The sequence below is a fragment of the Anomalospiza imberbis genome, chromosome 3 (assembly GCF_031753505.1).
Source record: "Anomalospiza imberbis isolate Cuckoo-Finch-1a 21T00152 chromosome 3, ASM3175350v1, whole genome shotgun sequence".
NCBI classification, from domain to species: Eukaryota; Metazoa; Chordata; class Aves; order Passeriformes; family Viduidae; genus Anomalospiza; species Anomalospiza imberbis.
The window spans coordinates 74384819-74410064 of NC_089683.1; the positions used below are offsets into that span (position 1 = coordinate 74384819).

Genomic DNA, 25246 nt, shown 5'->3' on the forward strand with positions numbered 1-25246 from the left:
GTTGCCTCTATTCTTAATATTTCCTTTCTTGTACTTCATATTTTTGTCCAGTACCTGCCATGTTTCCAGTTTACAAATTTTCAAGGACTTTAGAAACTCATCCAACTTTGGCTTGGGGATGCTGGGAGAGGGTGATTTGATTACCCATGGAGCTTTGTGTGGAGATAAAACTAAATAACAGATCAACATTAAGTCGCCCATATTTGAAGGACTTGGTCACTTCTCTTTGTTTCTTTGCTTGGCAAGGAATAGCACTTTCTTGCCCTCTAGGGTGGACTGCCGCTGACCAACACGTGTAGAATGAGTCTGTCTCAGAAGACGGGGCTTCTCATGGTACCAGCAAATCCTGTGTGGGTTCAGTCAAGTGCTGCAGTGTGGGATGGGGACAATGTGGTTACTACACTAGATCTGTTTTGGGGCATGCCAGCTGTGGGAGCTGCATGGAGGTAAGGCCTGAAGGTGTGTGCTAAAGCTGATGGGTAAAACAACCCAGGTGTTTTGGGTGAGGTGAGTGCAGTTCTTCAATGGATTTCTTGGCAGCACATTCTGAGACACTGGAGGCTGATACCATATTTTAAGAGTCTGAACGTTTTTGAGCAAGAACTGGTCCTAAAGCCTCTCACTGGAAGGCTGTAACTCCTTGTCCCCTAGCAAGGTTCTTCTCTTTGGGTCGGGTGGCTCCTAGTTACTTAGCCCAGCTTCTCGTGGCAGCTGTTCCTTCATCCCTCCACTCTGCTCTACCTCTACCTCGGAGCCCCTGCTATGACGCCTTCCCCTTCTTGGAGTGTCCTCCCGGGCTCGTGGCCTGGCTCCTGCCTTCATGTCTCTCCTGGACGCCCACCAGCTGTGGCGTGGGGAGGAGGAAAGGACCCATCGTGTCCCCTGGCGGCTCTGCCCGGCCCGCCAAGGGCAGCAAGGGCCAGCGCGGCTGCCGCCGGGCCGGGCTGTGCGGCAGGGCCGGGCCGGGCCGCGCGGCGGCGCCCGAGGAGCGCGGCGGCCTCAGGGCCGGGCAGGGCCGGGCTCCGGGCAGGGCCGGGCTCCGGGCAGGCGGGGGCCGGCAGCTGGCCGGCCGAGCGGTGCCGATTCACCTCGGGCAGCTTCTGTCAGCATTCTGCCGGGTCCAGGCTGACCGTCTCCCCTGGGACGGGGCAGCCCCGGGTGATCGGTACTTGAGTGAGCAGAGCCCAAAGCCAGCGGTGGCCGTCGGGTCCTCACTGAATGCCGCACAAAAGCGTAATGGAGTGGTTCCCGGTCTCGGGGGTCCAGCTCCTGCAAGGAGGGATGTGTACCCAACCTCCACTGCGGAGAACGCTGATGCCCTTTAGCTTCTGGTCACCCTTGGCACGGGATAATTTAACCGTGAAACGCTGATACAAGTTCAGACCCTTCCCTCCCTCTGACAAGTTGATTTTTCACAGTTTAAGAAAGGAAACGGGTTTAATGGGATGAGAAGCCCCAGGGGCTGTGCACCCTGAGATGCTGTAGCTGGGACAGCATGGAGGTGCGTGCGTGCTGAGCCAGCTCTGCGCCGTCTGTGCCACGCACGGGCCATGGTGGGAGACAGGACGGGTGTGAGGGAGCCCCAAACACCACGCAGTGACGCGGCTTTTCTCTCCGACTTGGAGCGAGCTTCCTTTCTGCAGAACCTCTGCAGTGTCAGAGCAGCTCCACTGGGTATTTCCCTTAGGTGCACCCAGGAAATCAGATGTTCTGAATTTTTAATGACATCTGAGTGCCATTGCAATCACTCGCCCACCATCCAGCTCTAGCTCCATGGACCCTTTGGGTAGCTGAATGTTAGGCTTGGGCTGCTGTCTGTCCACAGCTGGGCCCTTCTGCCCTTGCCTTCAGCCCCTTTGGAGCAGGGGCAGCTGGCACAGTGGCTGAGCCCACAGCTTGGTGACACAGCGCACAGGTGCCTCTTACACAACGCTCTCCTGGCATGGCACACTCTGGGTAGCCCTGACTGGTGCAGGGCTTCAGCAGGAGGGGAGCATAGGAGAGGGAGAGTGTGGCGTCAGCGGGGATGGGCTGGAGGAAGCAAGGTGATGATGGAGAAATGTACAGAAAGGGTCTTCTTTCACTTCTCTCATCCAAACAGCATTTTATAAAGTAAATCCCGCCCAAAGTAGTTCCTGTCCTTCCTTTGCTGGCACTGAGGCTCATTTTTTGGGGGCACACTGGAGCCTATAGTCATGCTGTATTTTCATGCTGCCAGTCAGTCAGGTACTGGCTTTATCTGTCCTTCTGAACCCTGAGACCCTTCTGAACCCTTTGTCTCTGCAAGCAGAAGATTGTAGTTGCTGGAATAAGATCCAGGTAGCAAGCCTTGCATGGGAAGTCTGTTGTTCTACTGCAGAGATGTAATGATGAAAAATCATATTTATCCTTTCTGGCAGACTGCAGGGGCAGCTGAGTATGGGTAATTGAAGAGCATAGCTGTGGTATTTTAAAATTCTGCTTTGTTTTTACTCCTGGAAATATAAACATCACATTTTTATTTTAAATCTCATAAATACGTTTATACCAACCTTTGTTTTTCTTTCTTCAATCAATGCCATTCTCACATGCAATGAGATAACTGGATATGGTATGTGCTGCTTTCCAATCTGCAGCCTATGTCTCAAGCCACCACGTGGAAAATACCACTTTAGTAACAGCAGAGCATTCAGTGTAGGAAAAATCATTTTGTGTTAGCCACGGAAAGCGTTCAGCCCCTTTGCTACAACCAGATGACAAACAGCTGAGCTGAGCTGTCTGACAATCATTGCAATGGAGACCAATTCCCACATCCATGTTCTACACCCTTGTAAAAGAGAAAGCCTTGACTATGGGCCTCTGTCAAATCAAAGACTTTCAGACTGGAAGAGTTGCATCAATGCAGCCCCTGCCTGCTTTTCTGCTCAGTGCAGGCTTTGGGGTTACCCTCCCCTCTGCACCTTCTCAAATGCAAGCACATTCAAAAGAGCTCTGGCTATTGGGATGGAAATTCCTGAGCAAAATCTTATACTACAGGAAGCCAGGTACTTTTCTCTCCTCCATGTGTAACTTCTGGGGATGAGAGGGAGGAGGTTTTTGTCCTGTTCTGAGATACCCACTGCTGGAAATAAGGACTGAGATGCAGTTTATTGTTGTTCCTGACAGTGGTATTGAAATCTTCCCTGTCTGGCACTCCTTATCTCTAGGGTTAAATGGCTCTCTGGGTGTATGGGAGATGCACGGAAGCCGGCCTGGATTTTACCTGTATCGTCCCCTGAAGTGGATCCTTAAACCCTCTGTGTTTGCAGGACCAGTGACACTAGCGGTGTCCCACTCCTGTCCTCAGGTGCACATAGTGCACCACTACTGCTGTCAGGGAGGGATTTCTGCCCATGTGGTCCTTCTGTGGCCAATGCAAACTTTCCGCCTGTGGTCTTTCTAGTCAGACATGAAGAGAGGGCTCCCATAATTCCTATGTTAAAGTGCTATTGGATTATGTGATGCATTTTTGGGAGCTCCTGTTCTTGGGATGGTCAGGAAGGATGTGCCAGTCACCAGAGTGGGTGCATTAAGGCCGGTGAGGCAGCTGGGGGCAGGGGACAGTGTTAGTATTGCCAACTTTGTTCCCACATGTGTGCAGGTGTTGCAGTGCTCTAGGTTTTCTTTGGAAACCCAGATCCCTGAATCATGCTTCTGCATAAGGCTTACAGCTTGTAAGAAGGAAAACAAGGAATGCTTCTCAGCATACCTGGCTGAAGGGAAAATTGGACAATAAGAGAGCTTAAGGGCCCATGCCAGAAGGGCAATAGAGAGCCTTGAGTACAGGTATGTTTCGGAACATCTAGATCCAAGCCCACACTTACACAATGACTGGGAGTGTGGACAACTCCCCCGGAGCGGCTGTGCCCCCAGCCTGTCCCAGCCCAGCCTGGCTGGCAGCACTGGCATTCAGCTATAGCCATATCCTGCAGCAGGGTTTGGTGTGGGAGCAGCTGGGTATGACTTTGCTTAACATGTGCTCTGCAAATAATAGAAAGGGTACAAACATTGCTTTCCAATCTGCTTCAGCACAAACCCCTTTGAGCTCCAAAATTTTCAGCACTACTACTGAAAAACATAGGGCAGCTTAGGCAAACTTAGGGAGAGCTCCACAGCCATAATGTCAACTTTAACCTGTTTTCAGGATAAACACAGGCAGATAGGAGCTCTTACAGACTTCTTTTTCCCAGGGACACAGCTGAGCTTTTGGACAACCCAGCATCTTTAAGGTTAACAAACTTTAAAGACTCCTCAAAGCTGCTGCTTCAGACTGCTACTGCCACCATTCTGGCCTTGCTTCATCAAGGTAGTCCTTAGCTCAGAGCTGCCTCTCTAACTCCAAGCAGGTACCCACAAAGCTCCAAGTACAATTTCTTCCCATTTCAGGATGAATGGTTAAACAGAGATCCCCACAAGGCATGGTGACAGCAGGGACAGTGAGGTGGTGACATCCCAGGTATGGAGGAGCATGAAGTGGTTTCTGGTGTCTAAGCCACTCTCCTACACCTGACAGCAGAGACCACAAAGTGCTCCTAGTGGCTCAAGTGTTTAACTTGCTGCAGCTGGTAGCAGGTCCAGGAGGAGGGTGTTCCAGAGGAAGGCAATTGAGGCACAGGAAATCAGCTGTCTTTCTGATGCAAAGAGCCAAGTAAGAGAGAAGGGCTCAGCAGAATGTCTGTGAGAAGTGACCAGAAAGCTCCAGTGTTGTGGTCCTGTGGATGACTGCCCAGGAGAGAAGTAAGGAAAGCCTTGCTGGGGTAATGGGGCAGCGCTTGTTTGCTTCCTACTCTTTTCCAAATGTTGTTCACTCTAAGAGCCATATTAGTTGCTGGGATGTGTCCTGCAAACTGTTTCCACTTTCCTCCTATCTGGTATTTCCTAATGGTGAAACTGCTGACTCTTCCCTGGGATGTGCTGGTGTAAGGAATAACTTGCAAGGACTACAGGACTACAGACAGCAATGGCATGGGTGAGGGCAGCAGTAACTTGGCAGGACCTTGATAGGTCTTCTGTTTTCTCTGCATCATTAGGCCAGGGCTTATTTTACTCCTAATTGCCCTTATTTTATCACGTCTGTGGCTCTTGTGTTGCCTGGAGCTTGGGATTCTCATGGGAAAACAGCTCTGCAGTCCTGGTCTTTTGAGCTGCAGAGGACCTTGGCCTCATGTCAATTGCCCAAGAGTGTCCTCTCTCAGGGCACGTGTGCTGTGATTGCTGAGTTCAAACTGGGTGCAGCCCTGTCTGGATGTGGGCCCTAAATGCCTGGCAGCACGAGCAGCTGGGTGAAGGGGACAGCAGGATGTAACAGTGGGACACCTGCAGGGACTGATCTGGTGGCAGTGCCACTTTGTGAGTGTGGATGGGAGACACTAGGGCCCTTCTTTAAGGGCCTCTCAGATCTGCTCTGTCAAAAGCAGGTGCCTAAGCTGAGACTCTGGCCAGGATCTGGCAAAATCTCAGCAATGAGGATGGGACCTCAGCTGCGTGGTGCTAAGTGCCAATGAAATCTGATCTGCCAGGGTTGTTTTCAGGACTACAGTGAGTCAACATTTGTATAAGCCAGTGTCACGGCATCTCCACTATCTCGTGCCTGCCATTACTTTATCAGAGCTCGCTCAGGACTCTGTGGCCTTTTCCATTTTTCCCTTTCACTCCTTTTGGGAAGTAAATGGTGTCCAAAAGTCCCTGGCCTTTTTTTGAAGTTGGATATTTTTGCTTTCTTGTGTCTGCGGTTAGGTTGCCTTGCCTTCAAGCTCCCCATCACCACACCCCCCTGTAACTGTGACACTGTGTGTGGCCCAGAGCACACCTGGCTGCAGGACTCCTGTGTGCTGTCCATGCTTGGCCTTGTAGTGTGTAACCTTCCCTGGCTCTCCCAGAGCATTTGGGGATGTTGGGATCATCTGTGCTTGGCTGGTCTCTCCAAAATGATGTCCTGGGCAAAGGCAGTTTTTCCTGCCTTGTGCCGCACCAGACTTGCCTGCAAAGAGGCAGAGGTGTCCTCAGTGGCACCACCCCTTCGCTAGCTTGGCAGGGATGTTGTGCAGAGGGACCAGCTCACCATGCCATGGAAGTGCAGGGCTCACTTCAGGAGAGACACAGCATGAGTACTCACCTCCAGTAAGAGGAGGTGGATGGAGAAATATGAGTGGAGAGAGCAGCTGCTCTGTTGGTCTGAATATGGCCTGAGGTAATACCTGTAGCTACTTCTAAGCTCATACAAGGCCCGCAACCACACTGGGTGCAGTCCTGGTGATGTGAGGATCAGGAGCAGTACCTGTGTGCTCAGCTTCCCCAGGTGTTCCATTTCCCTGCTGTGTAACTTGACCAGGGAAGATTTCTTTACCAGGACTCTTCCTGGGACTGTGCAGGTAGTTTGCTTATTGTCCTCTGCTCCATGTCCCCCTGCAACTGCACATTTTAACATTTTTATTGTTCACCAGTTCTTCTGCCCTATGTCTGTATGGCACAGGAGCTGAGCTCATGACATGCAGATGGGACTGCAAAGGTTGTGACATTTTGGTGTGTCTGGGTTTATGGGACAAAGCTCCTATGAAGGTTTAACATAGGCCTACTTGTGCTGGAGAACTGTAGGCCTATTGCTTGCATCCCATGTCCTTAAAGTGGCTGTTGTGAATTTCTTACAGCCAGGTGGTGCCCAAATCAATATGTCCATCAGAAGTCCTCTCTCCTTGTTCACGTGGGCAAACAAAAGAGCTGATGCTGCTGAACGTGTAGGTACAGCTTCTTGTGTTCAGGCATCACAGTCACATCCTGCCCCTTCCTGTTGCAAGTGTTATGCCAAATCTAGCAGGTAAAACAGATGTTGGTAAGGAAGTAGAAGTCAGCCTTTCTTCTGGATGGAGACTGGGCACATCTCTCCATAATGCAGCATCAGTGGGGGCTCTCCAGAGGTACAATGCCCTTTATGGCCCCTTGTCTTCACTGGAAACAGCCCAGGCAGAGGCTATTGCATTGCCTGGCACCTCCCCAACAGCTGGATTATTGTCCCTCTGGGCTGAGCCCTGTGCCTTCTCCATGAGGTGTCTCTGTTTAGATACTGCAATATTGAAATGCCTCTTGTAAACTTTGTTCTGTCTCTGTTGGGAAGTGCTTCCCACGAGAAACACACTGTGAAATAACTTGTCAGACCTGACTAAGCTTGGTTGCATTAGGAGACACTGAACATCGGCATGGTAAATACCTGCTAACCATTTTCCATGGATTCAGCCTTGGCAGCAGAGCCCATCAGAGCAGCATGGATTCCTCATCTACCTCCTTTCTAGGTAGCATGTGGATGAGTGCATGCACCCACCCACACTGAGCCACCTGCCTTGGGGAGGGTGTGGGACATGGGTCAGGAGAAAATAACTGCAGACACTTGGATCTCAAATGCAAACAAAACTTATCAGAGCATATGTAATGCACATTGTGACAGGAACATTGGTGCTGCTTGGCCAAAAGGCTGGAATTATTTGAGGCCCAGGACTAAAGCCTAAAGAAACAGTGCTCACTAGTGTATTGGTTGCCCTGCAAAATGCTCCCATTTCTGAATTTAGTTGTGTGTTTTTCCTGAAGCTTGTATAATTTAAAAGAACAGCTAAGAGGATGTAGTGGGCAAAGTCTCTGTGTATGTGTACATGCTCAGAAGGAGGTGGAGGAGGAGGCTCATGCTACAAAAAACCCAGACATCTGAAGTGAGGGAGGAGCTACCATCTTCTGTCTCTTGGAACTTCAAAGCTTCTGGTGTGGCTTCCAAAACTTTTTATAGTAGTGGGGTGGGGTTTTTTTGTTGATGGTTCCTTTGGTTTATTTGTTTTGTCTTGTTTTATGTAGAAGAGGGACACAAGTAATTAGTAAAGTCCAGAGGAAAATGAAAAGGAAAAGCACTCCTGGTGCTGCTTTTAAGTGAATAGCTGGGCACTGACTCATCCCAGGCAGCATAGCAATTTCATGTAACAGTAAGAGGGGATACGTGTTGGAGGAGATACTTGCAAAAATGAACCCGGGGAGCTGGGAGAAGAAGGGGGTGATAATTTGACTTAAGTGAGGTTCTCCAGAGAAATGAGCAGAGATGCAACTTTAGGCCTGAAAATCTGTGGATAAGATATGCTAATCTCATAAGATACATGCACGAATTCAAGAAGGCTGAAATTTAATCTTAGATTTTTAAAAACTAAACAAAAATAAAAAGAGCATTGTAAGATAAAACCTGGTTTGATAAAAGTGGGTGTACAAGAGGGCAAAAATAGTTGTAGGCAATGTTTCCTGTCTCTTGTGTCCTTTAATTAGATCCCCCTGTACTCCCCATTATAAGATATGTGGCATTTTGATCTGGTTGGGGCTATGGTTAATGTCCATGTTTAAATGCCAAGTTGGTTTTGGGAAAGGCTGCGGAACCTTTGGCATCCCCACACTCTGAGCCTGTTTGCTCCTCCATGATCAGATGCTGCTGCTTCTTCTGGCTGGAAGGGACTTGCAAGCCCATCAGCTTGTGACTGTTTCTTTTTAGCAAAAGCCAAAAGCCTTTTCCAGTAACCACTTCATTCTGCCTGTTCCTCACATTTTGCAAGGGTTTGGAAAAGTGCTTCATAAAATGGAATCAGCAATTTAATAACAAATTTTTGTGAACCTTCCAATGCTGATTATGGTTTTTCTAGCCTGGCTAAAAGCAGGCTCTCTTTGTGGTGTGGCTGCTGCCAAATCATGAAGCCACACATGGAAATTAAATATATAATTTTCAAACGTCAGCATAGGTCAAGGTTTTGTTTAAGAGTAGGCAAAAGGCACTGTCTGGTTTGATTACTGGTTTGTTTTAACCCCATGATGATATGCAGCTCTCTTAAGCAATGGTGGATCACAGTGCTTTCTTGGGCTCTGCTGATAAGAGTGTTCCTAGGTGATGAGGAAGATTAAGGCCTTGTCTGGAGGGGGTGCAGAGTGCTGTGAACTGCAGTGTGGGTTTAGCACTCAAAGCTAAAAAAATTGTGAACTGCCCTGCACAAAGATGTATCTTGCAGGTGCCAAATAAAACATGTTCAGAGAGAACTGTGGAGACCTGCTGCTTTGCCATGTGATCTGCTCTGCCTCATTTCATGTGACCTTGCCCTGCTCTGAAAGCTGCAAGGGAACTGGGGACATATTTGCAAAGGTCGAAAGGCACGTGAACCAGCACTGCAGAGCTGGGCAGGCACAGTAGGGTTCAAGGCTGAAAAACATAAGTGAAAATCCTCCACAGCAGTTGTATGTTCTTCAATATCAAGTCCTTGAGCAATCAGTTTCCCTGGCTGTAGCAAACTGAGAGTTGGTGCTCTAAACCCTGTGCCTGGACTCCCTTGATATACCACAGAAGCAGAGTTCTTGCAGAGTTATTATAGATCTATTACTATAGATCTATAGTAACTAGATCTATCCTGTTAATCCCTTTCCTTTGGCTTCAAGTCAACCACCAACCTCAGCTGATAAATTCAGTCTGTAATGATAAATCCACAGAGAAATGTGGGCACCAAACTGTAATTTTGAGCCTAATTTTGGACTTGTAATTTAAAGGTCATTGTGTGATTCTAGATATGTCTAGATTTCTGCTAACTTTGTGTAGGTTTATGTGTACACATATCTGTGTATATTACCTTAGACAAGCACTTGCTGCTATTAGGCCTTGGGGATTGGTCTGGCAGAGTCCCATTTTCCTTGCCCCATCTCCAGATCTCCATCTCCAGATGCACTAAACGACCTTCAAGCTAGAGCATTCACATGTACTGGGAGAGACAGGAGCTCAAAGATTTGTCTTTGAACTGAATCCAAAGTTTCTCCTTTCTGGGGGGATGCCTGGCCTATGGGTTAGGAGTGTGGAAGCTGCTTCCACATTTAAATAAGGTGCTTTGGGGTACATCTGCATGGCTGTGGGACCCTGGGCCTTCCAGGCAGGTGCTGTGCTGGTCAGGCTTCACACCGTTGGCTCCTTGGCCACCTGGACACTAAACCAGGATGCTGAGTACCAAAAGTATTCACAAGAGCAAATTCTCTCATGTTTGCTGTGGTTTCTGCAGTGGGCAGGCTCTTGGAGGAAGAGTTGGAGATTTCTGGATACTGTTGCTGAAATTATTTGCTCAGCTTCTCTACAGGGAGCTGCATAAATTCAAGAGGAGCTCCTGAAGGCCAATCCCATGGGTAGCTGGGGTTTGTGGAGCCTTGCAGCATCCTGTAGATGTGTGCCTATTTCCTAGGGCCAGCCAGGGGACAGTGTGAGGTGTGACATAGGTGAGCACCAATTGAAATGTCACAAGAGAACTTGTCAGGGCCCAGGGGAGGAGAATGAGAGCCCAGCAGTGGAAGGTTAACATGGTGACTGACACAAAGGCATGTGGATCATGGGTAGGAAACAGCACCCCTCTATACTGAGCCGCACTCTGAGACAGTGACCTAGTGCCTTGTCTGAAGCAGGGTTGAGAGTGCTCCAGCTTCAGTGCCCCAAGACACCAGCTGAATGCTACTTGCACTCATGGACTTCACTGAACAGATCTTCTCCTTTATTTTATGTTGTTTTTACTCTCATTTGGTTGTGCCCCTGCCCTTGCAGAGAGCAAAGCTGTTTTAGCATATAGCCTACATGGGCACTCTTAAGAACAATCACCTTTTCCCTGGTGCTTATGCCCTTCCATCTCAATATTTCAGAATTCTTTCAAACATCACCTTTCTTTCTCCTAGTGTTGGTATGTATGTTTCAGCTTTACAGTGCCAAGATAGTGAGGAGTGGTTTATCAGGATAGGCTTTAGTCAACAAGGGAAACCTTGAGGTCAGCTCTGTGAATATCTATCACGTGCTTTTCTAAAATAGATGTAATTGCAAAGCACAAAAGACCTAAACATTGAAAAATGACAGAAAGAAGTACAGGGCCTTGCACATGCTGTTTTGCTTGCTCCCCAAGACATAAGTTACATGTCTGAATATTCTCCTTTGGCAGGCCTCAGTGACTCTTGGGACAGAAGGCAATTCAGCTTAGACACATGAGTAAAGCCATTTCACCCGTACAACTTTTACCCTTCTTCCCTTCTGACACTGTGATTGAGCAATCACATCTCTATAACCCAGGAAATTCCAAACCTGAAAGTTGTTAGAACAAAATGTTAACCCTGCTGCCCTGCATATCCTGTACACTCTGTTGTGCAAGTCAAACAGTGAGCGACATGCTATGCTGACAAGGAAAACAGGACTAGGGAATGCTGCGTATTCTGTGTGGCAGAGTTAATGTTAATGTAGAAACTTAACCTTTTTGCTCATATTTGAGGGGTTTATTTCTCTGCTTCAGTAATAAGTACTGCTGCTCTTCTCCGACAACAAAGATTATAAATAAATCCAAAGTTTTGAAGGGCAGTTTTTCAGAAAAAGAAAAGAAAGAACAACTCATGGCAAGTTGCACTTCTGTGTAACACTTAAAAATGTCAAATCCTTAAAATACTTGACCTTACTTTTAACTACTGGTGGAATCAGCCCTTGTTATTTAAGCTCTCTTTGAGCTGCAATCCAGGCTGCTTTAGTAACCTAGCTGTCCAGAGACTAAGGTGAGCTTGAAGCTGCTCCTGCATTTTGTTTACCAGGCTGATGTTCCTCGCTCTGACACTTTCTCACCTGAGATTGCTTTACTGATCACTCAGCTTCCTAAATTCCCATGGCCAGATTTGTTTTCTACCTCTCTGTTACTGCTGCAATCAGGTAAAGTTAAGGCTTTTTTTACCCTCATAATATTATTTAGGATAGCAAGTGTTATTACAGCTCTCTGGTTCAAGACTTATCTTCTGAGCACTGCAAGCAACACAGCAGCTGTTATATATTCAAGGGTGAAATTCCAATAATAGTATGCTACATAATCCCTGGATAAATATTTGTGCTTGTGAAGGTTAAGTGACTTGGAGTACTATAAACTCCAACTTTTGTGGCAGGCCACTGCAATTTAAGCCTTCTTGCAGTGACCTAACAACGACCTCTCTCCCAGTCTAGGGGCAGAGTAATTGCTGGTGGAAAAAAAATTAAGAGTGGCTCTTGAGGCCTCTGCCGAGCAATAATTTAGTGCACTGAACACATCAGATGTTGCTTGAACCCAACTGTTCATCTTGGACTTACTTCTCACCTCTAACATTATTGCTTAAACTTCCTTGAAAGTTCTCCCAGTGTCACTTCATTCACAAACCCTGAATGATGTTGTCTCACCATTGGTGTAAAAGGGTGAAAGCCTCTTGCAGGTGACAAACAGCATATCACAAGCTGGTGTTTTGTGTTTTATTTATGCGGTTATCCTTTTTTAATCTGAAGGCACAGTGTCTTTTTTAATCTGAAGGCACATCACAATCTGAAGGTTGTGATGTGTTTAAGTTGCTTCAGAAATGCAAGTGAAACAATAGGCCAGATTACTACTACAGTTGTACAAGTTGGGTCCTATTAGGATCTGTAGTTCAGGGCCTCTCAGCATTCATGGAGCAAAAATAGCCTCAAAACAGGCAAAGCTGTGGGTTTAATGAACTCAGCAGAGCTGGGACTCATTCCAACTGTTTAACTTAAGAGTGTTTTCAAAAAGTTGTCTAATCCCTCATTTGCTTTCTAAGCTACATTCCAGAGGGCTAACAGATATAGCCTTACTTATTTTTCTCCATCTCAGGAATGCCATTATTTCCTACCTAAAACCAGAGAACAAAACTCCGTTCAGTACAGCTGATGGGTTCCTTTACACTCCTACCTGTTGCTAGTGCATTAGGAATGACCCCATCCATGCCAGATAGAAAAGCAATTAAAAAATTATGTGTCTCATTTTAATCCAAGCTGGGAGGAAGTATTTCACTTGCTGCTATGAAGCATTGGAATGATATTTAGACTCCTGGCTTCTACTGAGAAGACAGAATGCATCCTTGGCCTTTCAGAAGCAAACCACCCTAAATCAGGGCCCTGTTGACTTAGGGCAAGCAGAATTAAAGAAACACATCACCAAAGCCACATCTTATAGGCCAGTTTATTTCTCTACCATTCCACCATGGTGGGTAGCTGTTGTCAATATTTGCTATTATATCTGGAGCAAGAGCATCATTAGCAGGTTTATTGCTTACTAATGCCATGCTGAGGATTGTTTATTTTAGCTGGCAGTTGACATCTAAAAGAATGGCTTAAGGACAACAATATACATTTCAGTCTGAGGAACTCATTAATGATACTTTAATCCATAGGAGTCTTAGGTTTTATTTTCCTTTACTCGGCACTGGGAAATTTTTCTTCTTGACTTGTCCTCTCTGAACTTGCCGAGCACGAGTTCCAAATCCCAGAGACTGCATTGATTCTGTTAAGTATTTTTGGCCAGGAGAGATGCACAGCATCACCATCAGTTTAGCATCACCTCCTAAAAGCAGGGGAAAGACAAAACACACTTATTTACCTCATTATTCTCAGTAAGTTATACATTGTTACCATATTGATCTATGCAAAAGTGAGCACAGGTTACCATTGCTTTCATGAAGTAGAAGACTGCTCCTGGGAAGTGCTGTTGAAACAGACAGCTCCTTCATGAGCAGTCTATATCTAACAATATGATATTTGCCCCCAAGTGTTTCACAATTTGTAATGTAGATTTTTTTTTTCCCTATTAGCTTCATCAATTAATCAGCATGTATGTTATGGCTCTGAACACTTATTTAAGTTCTGTCAAATATTTGTAAATTTGGGGTAATAGCAAAATGGCTTGTGTGACAATAAAAAAAAACAAATTTCTGACAATAAAAAAAAAACAAACTTGAAGTTTGCAAACAATGATTAAACAAAGGAGGAAACAGCCATTTTCAACACTTCACCAAAGTCATACAACAGACTTAGTTTAAATCAGGCTCAGCACCCATAAAACATAGCTCTCACTTCTCTTTTTGTCTTTCCCTTTTCACAGTAGGCACTCCAGTAATAAGTGAAAATCAAAGCTTAAGCAAAAAATTCATAGTATTTCAGAAACTCTGAAGAACTGTTACCTCATTCACTGTCAATGCCTTGAACTGGAAAATAAAAGCATAAGGGCTAATATTTTCTGGCTGAAGAAAAATGGACTAATGTACTACACATATGGACACAAATCTGACATTACTGCAGGCATAACACTTGCTTTAAAACTGCATTAATGAAGAGCTAAAGAAGAGGAAGTGACCCCAACACAAAACTGTAGCAAAGTGCCATGTCCTGTCTTCCTCCTTTGTCTTGCTGCTACAAGGCACAATGTTAAGGAATGTGCAAGCATTCCTGTAGTAATAAAGATTGAAGTTTAACTTTTAAACTGTACCTGACATGAAACACTGGTGAAATGCAATTTTTACCCTTTACATGATCCCATTGAGATGCTGTTCTTCAACTGAGCTTTGGAAACAACAAGGTTTAGCCTGATTCAGAACTGTCATTGTGTGACACACAGTGAGCCAGAGTCTTTGAAATAGAGGGCACATTTAAGCAAGGAGGATAAGATCATCTTCTAGTTTTACACAGCAAAAGAGAGGAAAAATCAGGAGAAGAAATCTATATTGTTGAACAAGAGTCAGAATAATCCCTCACCTACAGAGTCCTGAAGCAGATGTGTAAGTTTGCTGTTCCGATATGGGACGTGAGCTCGCTGCTCTGCTATTGCTCCCAGAACATCAGCCAGGGCAGACAGGCTGCGGTTGATGAAGGAGGTCTCTCTCAGTGCTGCCCCTGTCACTCCAGACATACCTGGTAGTGTAGAAAAAGGTACTGGTAACACTAAGCAAACTCCTTCAAAACTGTAATGTGGAGGAAAGGTTAAAGAAGATTCAGTGTCTACAGATGGTCCAAAGCATCTCATGTTAAAGTTTATCTCTGCAGATATACAATGCATTTTTGGCTCCATATGTATTAAGAGCAAGGAACCAAGAAAATAGGAACACCTTTAGATCAGACAAGACAACACTTTTTTTGAAAACACGAGTCCACAGTGGCCCCAAAGAGAAGCCTGCTTTGTTCCACCATTTTTTTATACTAGTCAGCTGTCCCATTTGTATACTTTTGGAAAAAGAGAAGAGACACTGACAGCACGAGCTGCAGAGAGAAAACTGTACAACAGCCACAAGTGTGAAGTGTTTTTGTTCACCAAAGCCTGTGGAATGATGTTTTATGGCATGATTTGCTGTAAGAAATGGTGCCCTTCTACCACCCACCCAGCATGGTTGTATGTGGCTATGCTGCCCCTGGGCAACACTGTAAAGGTTTGGTCTATGAAACACATTGCACCATTTCAAAGAGGTGCTGCAAGCTCAACTCTTTGATCAGTCTGGATGAGGATGCAGTTAAGAGTAATTAATTCCTGCTGTCCTTAACTTTGCATTTGGGGAAGAGAAATCTGCTATTTACATCATATTATTCAAATTCAAGCTTTCTTGAGGATAGTGGATGAGGTACAGATCACTTTTACCCAGAGCACACGATCCATGTCAGGCAGAGCTGATGACAGTGGGATGGTCAGATGGGGCCAACAGCTTCCTCTACTGCCTACTCTCCTACCTCTAGACAGGTGCAGGGAGTGGCTAGAAATCTTGTTTTCCCCTTAGGCCAGCATTTTCTAGCAAAGGAGGAGTTCAAGAGGGAAATGTGAAGAAGTACAGAAATAGCAAAAACCCCAGGAGTCTGGACAGGGAGGGCTGTAGAACTGTGACTGTGGGAGAGGATGAGGTTGGAATGGTAGAGTCTCCAGGTGTCAGAAAGAGACAGAGCAAAACAGTTTGGAAGACCCTGCCAAAGGGTGGATAACAATCCAAGATAGGATGAATCTCAGGGTAACTTTACTGGGGTAATTACATATACAGCCATCCTCAGTCTGCTTGTATATCAAGGAAAAGTGGACTCCCGGGATAACAGTTATTCCCCTAAAGGAGAAAACTGCAAATAGAGGAGGGGATATATGTTTAAACGGCTGATTATCTGCATTTAGTTAGATGAACTTTGACAAAGCATTTAGCTGAGTTTTCAAAGTGAAACACAGTTTGCTAAAAACGGATCAATTGGATTGTAAATGCTGCAAATGACCCAGGCCAGCTGTAGAGCCAACAGGGCTGGGTGCTGACATGTGTAAGAAGCTTGAGGTACTGCTGCTCACTTAGATTTGCCCACATTTTAAAACAATTACGAGTTAACACTGCCCTCACTTTCAGAAGAGTATGTCCACTAGCACATCTGATGGCAGAGGTCAGTCTGCCACTAACTAACTCATCTAACGCTGATGTGAGCACAGGTCTTCTGGCTTCACTGGAGGATCTGGCCTGCCGAGCCCCAAAGCAAGGAAATGTTTGTCCTGGTTTAACTTAGAGAACAAACACACGCCCTGTTGCTCAATTACATGTTTTCAGCATTTAGAGCAAATGAAAAAATAATGTATTAAATTTGGTTTCTCTGTAGAACAAAAGTTTAACAGTGAGCAACAGCAAGAATTCTTGGCAGTAAAGTAAAAGACTCTTTCATAATACTGGTTCACTTTTCAAAACATTATTTCTGGAATGATACATTTGGCTTCATGGTTTTTCTTGGTAAGAAAGCTTCCCTTTAGGAAATAATCAAGTTTTTGAAATTATTGTGTGCATAGAGGAGGCAAGAGGAAAATGCTTTGAAGAAACAATGAAAACAATATTATCTTTTCAACACTAATTTCCTCCAAGACTTTTTCCACAATAAAGCAGAAAAATCCACACATGGTCATATCAATTATTACAGATATTTGTAATATTTAAATAATTTTTGCCCTTTAAACATTCCTGTACCAAAGACATGCTAATTTTCAGAGTAGAAAAACAGGCCTAATAAAAGCAGTCTGAACAAATAGTGTATCTATGATATGGGCAACCATCCTGGGCTTATTTCAAGCTTATACAGCCATACTTTGAATTAAACTATACCAGTGTAAAACCGGATCAATCAGCCCTCAAAATGTTGTTTATGCCAGGATCTGTGGGTTCAAACCGCCCCTGTGTGAGAGCAGGGTAGCATGTATCCCTCCCTAAAGAACAAAGGCATTTATTGTAATCTAGATCCATGAAGATCCATGCCCACGAACAGACGTTCACTTACCGACACACTCACTCCCAGCCAGGTCCACCAGCTGCAGTTTCGTTTTGACTTGCTTCATTTTCTCAGTTGCTTCAAGCAGCACTGGTGAAGAGGCTCTGGAAGAAGATGTGGATTTACTGTCTCTCATTTTTTGTGTAAAGGTGAAGGAAGCCTCTTTATTTAGTCTCTGACTGATTTGTTCATCTTCCCATAAAGTACCTGGTTAATGGAAAAAATAAAAGAAAGCTTCTCACTGACACTGAAAAATGAGATGGGCTAAAAATGAGGCATCAATAGGGGATGCACAGTATCTGCTGCTTCAGGCTATTCTAACAGAAGCAATGCACAAGCCAGAATCCATGGCACAGGCAGGCTGAATGACTTTTTCTATATTATTTAAAGTTTTACTCATCAAACTGATCATACCAGTTGGTAACAAGTTTTGGTGTAGATTGTGTTGTACCCAATATCCCCATTGTTGACACATCTGTGTGGAAAACAAGAAATGGGAGTCTAGTAAGGACTTTAAAGAGGTTTTTTAAAAAGTTTTACACTGTTTGCAACCAAAGTAAAATTTCAGATGCTTGGGAGCAGTAGGCTCTGAAAACTGATTCTACGTATTTGAAACATCATCTGCTGGTGCTCTGGCAAAAAAAAAATCCTTATTCTGCCTCTTCTATTTTGTCCTTTGCTGCTGTTCCCCCTAGAATTCCTTCAGCCCTCATATCCCACTGCAAGATCTCCACATGATGAGCTATTACCCTCAATAATGTTATTCTCACTTGTTCAGGTTGGTTACCTACTAGTATCATTCCTCAGCAGAAGCATTTGTCTTTCTCTCTTTGCTGGGTAGGAAGACAAAGACTCTCTGGGAAAGTCTGCTTTCACATTAGCTTAGCAGGAATATATGCAAAATGGATTTCCCAAAGCATTTTCTTAGTGTTTTGGTTTTCATCTATCTCTTTCTTTCTCTCTCTGAAAAAGCAAAAGAATAAAAGGCACATATACTGCTACAGGTTATAGAGACAACAGACCTCCTTGGGTGCTTACAGAGTTCTAGTTGGAATAGTAGAAAGTTTCCAACTGCAAAACTTGACTAAGGAGCAGACTGACTTGCATTACAGAGTTCTATACTTCTCCAAGCAGGCTGTTGCTAAACCCTGAGCCAGCTCTTCACAGTGTAGGCAGAGCAGCTGTGTTGTTTTACACAGAATAAATGGCTTCAGGCCATACAGTGTCATACAAAGTGTTCCCACTCCTCCTCAGTTTTAGACAATTAAATTAAGAAACAGCTCTCCTGAAACAACAGATATTTCTGATCAAAATGCTAAAATGCCTTAATCAAACCTGCAAAAGTGCTGGTTTGTCAACCCTGGCTTTAGGTGCAGAACTCATGACAGACTTTACAACTTTTTATTTAGCGACTCAGGTATCTGACATTGAGATATTTGACGATGGCACCTGGCTTTTAAATCAGGATCCTTTCCTTTTAAACAAGCCAGGCTGTGCTGTCACACACTGCTTGCAGTGAGGTCCCAGCTGCAGTGCAGCTCTCTTCCTTAGATGTGCACATCTTCACCCATGTGCTGTGAGTCAAAAGCCAGAGTCTGCATTCAACAACAATTAGACTTTTCTGTGGAGCTTTGCTGCCAGGCAACATGGCACAGTGGGGTGGCTGCAATTAGAAGTGGCAAAGGGAATTCTGGACTAGACAAGATGGCTGCTGTGCTAATGGTACAAGCACCAAGTTTAGAAAAGTACCATCAGTCTAACTGACAAGAATCTGGAGCTGACTAGAATTAACATCGGGAATGCTGGAGCTGTAACTTATGAAGTAACTGTGTCTTTTGGCAAGGCCCATAGGTAAAAGAGGACACTGTTTGTTCTGCTTTTCTGATACTGTTGGTTTAATTTCTGATAGCAGTCTAAGGAAAAAAATATTTTCCACTTTCTAAAATCATATTGTTGTTGCAGAATATGAAGGAGATGGACCTCAGCACTGAAAGCAAAAAGCCTAATTATAACATGGGCAAAAGAAAACAAAGTTACCCCCAAGAGACCCAGTAGAAAGTTGTTCCTCAACCAATAAATTGGTAAGTCTTGGTGTGGTATGGGAAAGTAGAAATATCAATGTTGCCATAGTAAATAGCACAAGTATTTTGTCTTTTCATACAGTGGCCTATTATTAACAGTTCAAAAGATTCTGAATTTAAAGGACATTTTTGCAAGGCAGAGAGTAAATAAATTTCATTTTCTCAACCACAAGCATATGATGATCCCTAAAATTTATGGGTAGCTTAACCACAAACTTTGTATGACATGCAATTATTCATTCTAAGTAATTTAACTACTTTGAGTATCTACCTTATCAAGATCTTTCCTATCTTATACCTTATCTTATGACTTTCTGATAACACTCACTCATTAGTTGCCTCATGCAATAAAACTTCAACAACTCTGGAAGTCAAGGCATGTAAAGAAAAGTGCTAAGTGCTACTAAGATTTTATGAAACTGAAAGTTTGAGTAGCATTCAAACATGAAAATGGTCTGTTATTTAAGAAGGAACGTAGAAGTTTGAAAAATGGAAAAGAACTCAGGGAATGTATCAAACATTGGAAAAAGGAAGAAAAAGCAATATGAAAACCTCCCAGTCCACAGACTGTTTTTCTAAACACAACTGGCTCCAGATGTATTTTAGTAACATCCTACTTACCAAAGTTATCTCCAAAGACAACTGTGGTTATGGTCAATGTCACTACCAGATGAGAACGAGAGGAATGAGCATGCACCAGTGTTGGGTGCGTGACTCTCAACTGTAGGCCTTTGTTGACAAGATGCAAAAATTCAGATGCATTTTCAACAGTCCTAAGAAGTAAAGAAACAGAAAGGCCATTTAACTGACTCGCAGGAAAAATCACACAAGAAAGCTGACAACTTGAATGAGAACCTCAGCATTTCCATTTCTCTGCTCTTCTTCTTATACTACTCTCAGTTTTGAGCTGCACAAACAGACTTTTGCAGGTGGAATAAAGATGAAAATTCAAGCCAAAAGCTGTGATGCAGTCCTGAAGGTGCTGCAGAAGTGGCCTGCCAGCCTTGCAGGTCCAGAGGTACTACAGCTCCGCTCTTGAAGCAACAGACATTTCTGTACTCCACACTTTGGAACAAAAGACACAGGTTTAGACATTGCCGGAATCTCTGGTCTTACAGAAGTAGATTTGTGCAGTTTATGCGGAGGTAGCTCATTTTCTTAGGTACAGAATTAGGCAAAACCCTCTAAAATTTCTCTGGGCCTCTGGAAGTCATATTTTACATTTGGACTTAAATCCAGAATCCCTGGAAAAAAGTCCAGTTCCACTGTTCAATGAGCAAAACATCAGAATAAATAGATATGAATTTCTATAGACCATTCATCTCATACTATCTGTTTTCCTTTCCTGTAAAAGGAAGTACTGGAAATATGATCAATCCAAGGGCAAAGACCTAGCACACACAGTGAAATACACACAGAAAATGAAATAAACAGGCTAGGTAAATAAAAAAACCCACTATCATTTTCCCTTTGTTTGCAATGTTTAAAAGAAATTAGATAAGACTGCCTACCCTTTTCTTTCACTGTGTTGCTTTCTTCAATAATCATTGAAGGTAGAACACCTAAACAGTTGTTTCTAGGTGGGAGTATAAATTATGACTGCATATGATAGCCTGGTCATGGAGTGCTCTGTAACAGCACAACCATTAATAACTCTCATGACAGGCCACAGGCTTGGTTCCACAACGCTGCAGTCAGCAGCAGCTAGCATGTGATAAAAGGCAAGGTGTTTATGACTTAGATTTGGCTGATTTCAGTAAAAGTCACACCAGGCACAAACTTATTTTATGCTAAGAGCCATACTTGAAGAGTTTTAGAGACAGAAGAACAAAAGAAAACAAACTATACTCAACTAAAACAATTTCCTCGAGAAACAAAGCAAGGGCACCTGAAGCACAGAAAAGCATTTGACTACACCATATCTATAGGCACTTGGTCGAAGCAGCCATCTAAGTGCAGTTCCCTGTGTATCCAGGGCTGCATGAGGTAAACAATCACTACAGACTTCCCCTATCAATCCTGAGCCGCATGTGCTGGCCTCCACTGTGACACCTCTACCCCTAGGCACTCAGCAGGGATGTCTCCTGCTCGTTTGACCTGGTACCAGCAAAGAACCAGTGGCTCTAGTTCCTACAGTCAGAGCCTTACACTGGGGTGACCTGACTATTGCCTCCCATCCAAGGGGGCACACATCCTGCCTTCCCAAGCCTTGAACTGCATCTTCCAGTGGCTAGTCGGCCAGGACTGGAAGGCCTGAGGGGGAAGCAGCCTTGGCTAAGATGCAGCACCAGGCTGTTGGCTTCTGCAAGCTGCTGCTGTGAGCTGGCAAAGGGTCAGTGCTCCAAGCTGCTGCCCCATCCCTGCATTTGCCAAGGAAGAGAGGGCTCAGGGTGTGCTGCCAGTGCTGGTCACCTACGGCTGGGAAGCTGCAGCTGGCTTTGAAGACAAGCAACATCCCCAGCCCAGTGTGGTGAGCTTGGCACAGTAGCTCCTCCACAGGACTGACAGAAATAATATTTTAGTATAATCTCTATAACTTCATCGTGCTCTATGTGCCGCACGTTCCAGGACCAGATTCTACAAAGAGAAGCCCTGTTGTGGTTACGTTAAAAATTTGATGCTGAAAGTTCTCCAAAGTCAACCAAGCTATAAAAGAAGAAAGACTGAGGCTTTCGTGATTCAGTAAGATGAACATGTTAGCAGGAAAGAGACTACTGTACTTTAGTGGATATATGGAGAAGCCAATGAGACCCAGCAGGCCAATATATTCTAGATGAAATATTATCATAAATGAGGATGTGTTTTTATTCAAAGCACCAGCTGTTTACTTTAGATTTTGGGCAGCTGGGTGGCCGCATTCAATGGTTCCTTTACTTTGTTTGGGTTTGTTTTTTCTTATTAACCTTTCTATGTAATTATTAATATAACCTGTTGATGAATTGGACTTTTTTCACTGCTTGCATTGTAATTGAGATACAAGTCCATATTTTTATTTATGTTTGCATTAGAATTTAGTATTAACTGATTGAGATAAATGGCTTTTAAGAGTTTTAGTTCAAGGCGCCAGGTTCCTTTGCCATAAATTAAAATTTACAGAAATAAACAGAGCAGCCATTTTATTAACAAGAGGGACAAATGAAACCTTATTTCAGCTTTTTTTTGGTTTTTTTTGGTCTCTATGGCACAAGTCCCACTGCTTCTCACCTCTCTCTTGCCCAAAACCTATGAAAAGAGATGGGTCACCCACTAACTATGCAAAGCTCCCCTGGGAAGTGGAACAGGCATTTTTCAGGAATAAAATTATGCCAGGCCAGCATCTTAGTTACTGAAATACCATAATTAAAAACTACTTGGAGGTTTTGATGAAACAGGCAAAGTTCAACTCCCAGCATGCCTAAACTACATGTATCCATCTTCACTTTCTCAGTCATATGGCTCCTTTCTTGTCTAGTCAAAGGAAAAAGATTAGCTCCTCCAAGAAGGATTCAGCACACACAGGTTAAGTTCTGCTCCCAGCCTCTTCTGGAGTTTTTCATTCCCTTGACAGCAGAGCCTCAACTAGATACTAAAAGTTGGAGTAGAGTCACAGTTGCAGAAATACGAGAATAGACATAGAGAAAGCTACTAGTCAGCATAATACAGACAGAAAGGGCAAAAGGATTCATCACTTTAGGTTCCAGTCACTTTTTCATTCATTCCATGCTCTTATGGAGCATGCAGAGTGCAATCAAGCTTGTAGAATTTCTATGGAAATTGTATTTAACCTCAAGACCAAAGAGCAGGCAAACCCCAGATACAAATGTTAATCCTTCTGAGAATATTGCACTTCTTATTATTTCATAGAAAGAAAGGAGAGTCCTATAGCTCCTACAGTGAAGAAAACTACTTGACAATTTCTCTGGGCTCCTACTTTTCTATGAGCAATTAAATTGCTAGAAAGTACAAATCAATGAATGCATATCACTAGGTAGAATAAAAGTACATTTGCACAATCCTCCAGTACATTCTTGTATTTTTATCAAGGCTTGCTGGGAATAGCATTAAATCCACATAAACAAACTACTGGTCTGCTTATGTGACTAAGTCCCACAGGACAAAATTATCTCCACTGATGGTGCATTTTATTTAATTGGCATGGGATGCATTTCATATCTAACTGATAATTCCCATTGGAAAAGTAGAGATTAGATCATTACAAGATCTATAGAGAAGCAAAGAAAAACATCACCTTTCCTCAGAAACATAGAAAACACAAATGTTGTTCTAAGCATTTCAATAGAGCAAGATGTTTCTTTTTACAAACATTATTTACTCAAAGAGCAGGACACACCTTTATGTGACATCTCGATAATGCACATGCTCCCTTCTGGAATCTGTTCTCATGCTGGGTGCTTACAGAGAGATGTCCAGTTTAATCCCACTGGGTACCATCACCTCCCTGCTGCCACTAGTACTACTTATCCTAATTTATTTTTTTTCTAGCTAATGTTGATACTACTAGCATAAGGCCCAAAGAAAGGCCACAAAAATGGTGAAAGGCCTAGAGAGGAAGCCACATAAGCAGAAGCTGAGGTGACTTGGTCTGTTCAGCCTGGAGGAGGCTGAGGTGAGACCTCATTGCAGTTACAACTTCCTTGTGAGGGGAAGCAGAGGGGCAGGAACCAACCTCTTCTCCCTGGTGACCTGATGGAAGCGCCAGAAGTTGTGTCAGGGGAGGTTTGCATTGGATATTAGGAAAAGGTTCTTCACCCAGAGGGTGGCCAGGTACTAGAATGGGGTTCTTGGGGCTGTCCTGTACCAGGCCAGGAGTTGGACTTAATGATCTTGTGGGCCCCTTCCCACTCAAGACATTCTATGATAAATGACACAGCCATTACCAAAAGGAAGCATCTGAAACAGATTCCCTCTTGTTAATGGATGAAAAAGAAAGCACTGTACATTTGCTTTGTATGCCACGCTCACATAATGCCAAGAATCATTCCCATGAGTACTAGAGCAAATCTTTGTAATGCTTAGTAAGTAAAAGAAGGCATTAAAGTAAGTATAGCTGTAGCCTTAAATACCCTAGCACTCCCTACACTGTGAAGTTGTGTAAATAAGGATCAAACCTGGCATACACCAATGCTGGGGAGGGACATCTTAAAAGTGAATGGTGAGAAGCTTTGCTGCTTAGCTTTTAGTTTGAAGAACCTCGATTTTCAAGACCTACCAGTTCAAATGCCAACATAACAATTCCAGCTTTAACACCTCCAGTTATGAAAACAGAACATTAAGTAATATTAAGATGGGTATTTGTATTAAAAGATCACTTAAAATCTTATTCTAATTTTTTGTAACTCCAATGCATAAAGGGAAAGCTAACACCCTACAGCTGCTTAACTATTTGCAACTTGTACTTAAATTTCTATTATAATCTGTAAATTTTATAATTCAATAAGACTGAATGGAAAGTGCTTTGTGACTAGATTATCACTTCTTTTTCTACAGCTGACAAGATGCCATAGATCCAGCAACGACAACATGTGCGGCAATCTTCAGGCATTCTGAGAGGAAGGCACTTAGCACAGGAGTATAACTCAAAGTAATTGTACATTATTTCTGGAAGTATTTTGACATTTGCAGCCAACTGCAGTCTAATAGACTGAGCTAACAGAAATAGAACTGTTCTTTTGCATATGGTAAGGACTCATTGTTTAGAAGCAATCTGGTGCCTATAATGCAATTTTGTGACAGCTCTACATGGCATTAGCATCAGATAGTGTTTGGATGGTAGGAACAAGCTGTGTACTTACTCGTGCGTCAGCAATGGTACATCACTCTTCCCTTCTCTGGTTGTGACAACATCACGCTTGACACCAAGCACTTTTCCACAACTGTCTTTGGCCAGAAGATCAAAAATTTCATTATTATACACTTCTACAACAGAAACCTCAACCCAGTAACTTCCTGGTGGCTTTTCTGAAATAAGCCTGGCAAATAAAAAAAGAGAAAAAAGTTTGAAAAAAAAAGTCCAAAAATCTTGAAATCAAACCCCAAATGAACAATCTATAAATAGAGATCTATTCTT

The 25246-nt window shown here is 43.8% G+C and overlaps 1 protein-coding gene and 1 long non-coding RNA gene across 9 annotated transcripts in view; one reads left to right on the plus strand and one right to left on the minus strand.

The window, feature by feature from the left end:
- LOC137471119 (uncharacterized) lies at nt 1–25109 on the plus strand. Its single transcript, XR_010997414.1, has 2 exons — nt 1–446; nt 24667–25109. It is a non-coding gene; the product is annotated as an uncharacterized lncRNA (long non-coding RNA).
- Nucleotides 13004–25246, minus strand: part of KIF25 (kinesin family member 25) — a 41450-nt gene continuing 29207 nt past the window's right edge. For 7 of the 8 annotated variants that reach the window (XM_068185160.1, XM_068185161.1, XM_068185159.1 and 4 more), the window contains 5 exons: nt 24972–25148; nt 19801–19952; nt 17108–17305; nt 14588–14743; nt 13004–13400 (listed from right to left, as the gene is read on the minus strand). In XM_068185160.1, coding sequence (XP_068041261.1) covers nt 13243–13400; nt 14588–14743; nt 17108–17305; nt 19801–19952; nt 24972–25148 — 841 coding nt within the window. In that variant the 3' untranslated portion in view covers nt 13004–13242. Of the gene's footprint in view, nt 13401–14587; nt 14744–15461; nt 15609–17107; nt 17306–19800; nt 19953–24971; nt 25149–25246 lie in introns of those variants that run through there. The other variant, XR_010997413.1, reaches the window with a different exon arrangement.